This window comes from Protopterus annectens, chromosome 4.part1 (assembly GCF_019279795.1).
Source record: "Protopterus annectens isolate FY-2018-M chromosome 4.part1, PAN1.0, whole genome shotgun sequence".
Taxonomy (NCBI): domain Eukaryota; kingdom Metazoa; phylum Chordata; order Ceratodontiformes; family Protopteridae; genus Protopterus; species Protopterus annectens.
In genome coordinates this window covers 836,394,777-836,398,137 of record NC_056734.1, presented here as the reverse complement: position 1 = coordinate 836,398,137, position 3,361 = coordinate 836,394,777, and the positions used below count along the sequence as shown (strand labels likewise).

General features: G+C 39.4%; 1 protein-coding gene across 1 annotated transcript in view; it reads left to right on the top strand.

Moving 5' to 3' along the window:
• Positions 1–280: 280 nt before the first annotated feature.
• The window catches only part of TM4SF4 (transmembrane 4 L six family member 4), a 23,687-nt gene continuing 20,606 nt past the window's right edge, over positions 281–3,361 (top strand). Inside the window, exons 1-2 of the mRNA XM_044070613.1 lie at positions 281–671; positions 1,214–1,303. Coding sequence (XP_043926548.1) covers positions 498–671; positions 1,214–1,303 — 264 coding nt within the window. The 5' untranslated portion in view covers positions 281–497. The remainder of the gene's footprint in view (positions 672–1,213; positions 1,304–3,361) is intronic.

The window sequence follows — 3,361 nt, the reverse complement described above, 5'->3', positions numbered from 1 at the left end:
CTTATTTGATAGCATTAATGCTGAAGCTGTATTTGTGTGATACGATACAGTATCCTCGCAGGTCGAGGTTCCCATGAGCACAACTGTACACGTATCAAGATGACAATGACAACTAATAATAATTAGGTGTGGCAGTACAGTACTAGGTCCAACAGACCTTATTAAGGGATGTTTTTAACAAAGACGTTAGCCATGAAAGTTTCATCCGTCCTGGTAGAATATTAACAGAATAGGACAGTTGTCATGGTTAAGAGCCAGAGTTTCGTGTCCACACAGTTCCATTTATGGAACGGTCATATACCAGTGTGACGTCAGCATCCTTATCGCCTGGTATAAAACGCCCGTTCAGTGATCTAATCGGTAATTGTACCCCGGAGTTCGCAGGCAGAGTTTGGAGAGTGGCAACGGAAACTAACTTGCAAGTCTGAGCCTGCGGACGTGGTATCTCTGGAAAATTTAAAGGCTAAGTCAAGCAATCGACCCGTTATTTTGGAATCATGTGTACTGGAAACTGTGCAAAATGTCTTGGGATTACCTTAATTCCTCTTGCAATTTTATCAGTTCTGTGCAACATCCTACTCTGCTTTCCCGGTGGAAAAGTAGCATCCTCCACAGACCACATTACAGATGAAGTGTTTTATCTAGGGGGCATTTTGGGATCCGGGGTGCTGGTGAGTTGCAGATACTACTTAATAATAGCAATAGTAATAACAAGAACAATAATAATAATACATACATATTTCGCGAGTTAGAACTTGCTACAGAGCAGAAAGTTCGCTCCCGTAATTGGGGGCATGCTTAAATATATTGTACAATGATGTTACCATCAAGGCCAGTGGTTTACAATTAATAATAATTACGAAATTCGTTTTTCATGAGCAGCAATTCAAGAAATTGCAACACAGTTGCCTTTCACCATTTAGTTTGACAGCGTGCAAGTAGAATGTAAAAGAAAATAATGAATCTGTTAGTATTCAGTAGCATTATGCAAGTTCTTTTTAAGTGCATGAAGTGATCTAGATTTCCTGAAATTCATGTTCACTCAAATGACTCAAATTTAAGTCTTTAATTTTATAGATGTTCCTGAAACAATGCAAGGTCTAGTCATCCAGAATTGAAAAGGATTGAAGTTGGGTCTGTTTCCCCCCCTTAGGTATTTAAGCATTTTAGACAATGCTTACTGTTGTTAAAATAAGTGTGACTTGTTTTTCAGATGATCTTCCCTGCACTGGTGTTCTTAGGTCTGAAAAACAATGACTGCTGTGGCTGCTGTGGCAACGAGAGTTGTGGCAAAAGATGTGCGGTAAGGGCTTCCCTCTGTTATGTGCAGACATCCATTGTTTTTGATGGGCTTCTCTGTTTTTCTCTTTTTTTTTCCAAGTGAACGATTTTAAACAAGGCACAATTAACTGGGAGAAATGGAAGGCAACCGTTTTAAAAAAGTTACTTTTCTAATCCCAGCTGATTCATAATGTGCAGAACAGGCTTGGTCTTTCCAGGAGAGATGCATAGCTGCTGTTTTACTAATTTATGAGTTTTTGTTGTGCTGGGGTGTGGGTGCGAGTTATACTTAAAAGGCACTTAAAGAAGGAAGAACAGAATTCCTGCCAAGCTTTAAAGGCGGTCTTGTAATGTTTAGGGTGTGTGTGTGTGTGTGTAATAGAGAGAGAGAGAGTAAGTGAACTGATATGCGGACCCTAATAAAACAGTGTTGGAGTAGTTAACCACATAGCTCTCAAGTGTACCTCATTATGAGGAACATACCTCATTTCAGGTCTTAAAATGTTCATGTTCCTCAAGGTTCCACTTTGAAAGGGTCTGCCACACATTCAGTGTTAGGAATCTTTTAACTGATATCCATGGTAAATAGAAAATAATCATATTAATCCATTAAAAGATCTTTTTTTAAATAAAACCAGCATATTTTAACCATTCTATGACCTTTCTAGTTGAAGTTGTTAGTAAGCTGTTAGTATGTGTGTCACATTTTGCCAATTTGTTCCAAATTATGAGAGCTAGTGTTCCTCATTTTGGAGATGGAAGGGTGAGAGATATGATTAGCCATACTCTGTTTCGTTATGTTAGTCTTTTACTGTAAAATATGTTTTAGAAATGTTAATATATATGGTAAGAGATAGTCACGAGTGTGCATGTGGTAGTGCTGGGTGAGGGCATACGTCTCAACTATCCCTCATATTTACGGACATCCTTGATTTTGGCTCAAAAATTTGCTCTGCAACTCTCAAAACTGAAATTCTTTTTGAAAAATAGAAGGCAATCCTCAGAAAATCATTACATTTACAGACTTATTTTAGTTTAGAAAATACATTTTAATTCACATTTTCTTTTCCTATCAATTTCTAAGTTAATAGCATCAGTCTTATAAAAAGTGTCCCTAATTTGGTGCCTTCTTTTCCTAATTGTTTTTCATTAACCACCTTAATGGTGGTGGTGGGGAGTACTGGCTCCAGCCAAAGTTGTGCTTAGGGGAAATCCTCAGGGAGAGGATGATAGGAATGGGTGCTACAGTGCTTCCTCCAGAGCCCTGATGCCCTACTCCCCCATTCCCTATGACTTGCATTTAAACTACAGGTAATAATTATAGACTGATACAACCGTGACTGTTACAGATTTCAAATACAGTGCCAAAGAGACTGTCGAAGTAATATTTTCAAATATGATTACATCTGGGGATCAGAATTTAGGTAGTGTAATAACAATAGCAGAAAACATGAGGTTCAGGTAAAAGCTGTTTCGGGAGATAAAGATGTTCTTTTCCCTGTCTGTGGTTATCTTTCCCCTACCCATCTTCTGCACTGTGCATAAAGGATGTATAGTGGGTTAAAGTAGGACACGGTGGTGCAGCGGTTAGCATTGTTGCCTCATAACCAGAGGTTCTCCTGTTTGATTCTCGGCTGGAGCGCCTTATGTATGTTCTCCCTGAGGTTGAGTGATGTTTAAAGACATCCAGGTAGGTGTGTGTGTGCATGAATGGGTGTGCCTTCATTGAAGGTTGGGTGTCCGGCTGGCACCTAGGCACCATCAAAAATCTACTGCCAATTATAAGCAGACTGGATTTCTGCTGTGGCAACACCTAAATGGGAAAAGCAGAAAGACATTACTAGTGGGTTAAGGTCTGTGCATGTATTTTGGAACAAATATCAGAGATCTTTATTTTGAACAGTAGGAGATAAAACTTAGCATTGATCAGAGCCGGATCATGGTCAAATGGGGACATAGGCAGGGGAATGGACCACCCCCCACACCATTTCTGGTGTGTCCTATTACTTGTCGTCCCCCCCTGTTACCATAAATACTGCTCAAAACTGTTAACGTGCACACTGTTTTCTTCTTTACTTTT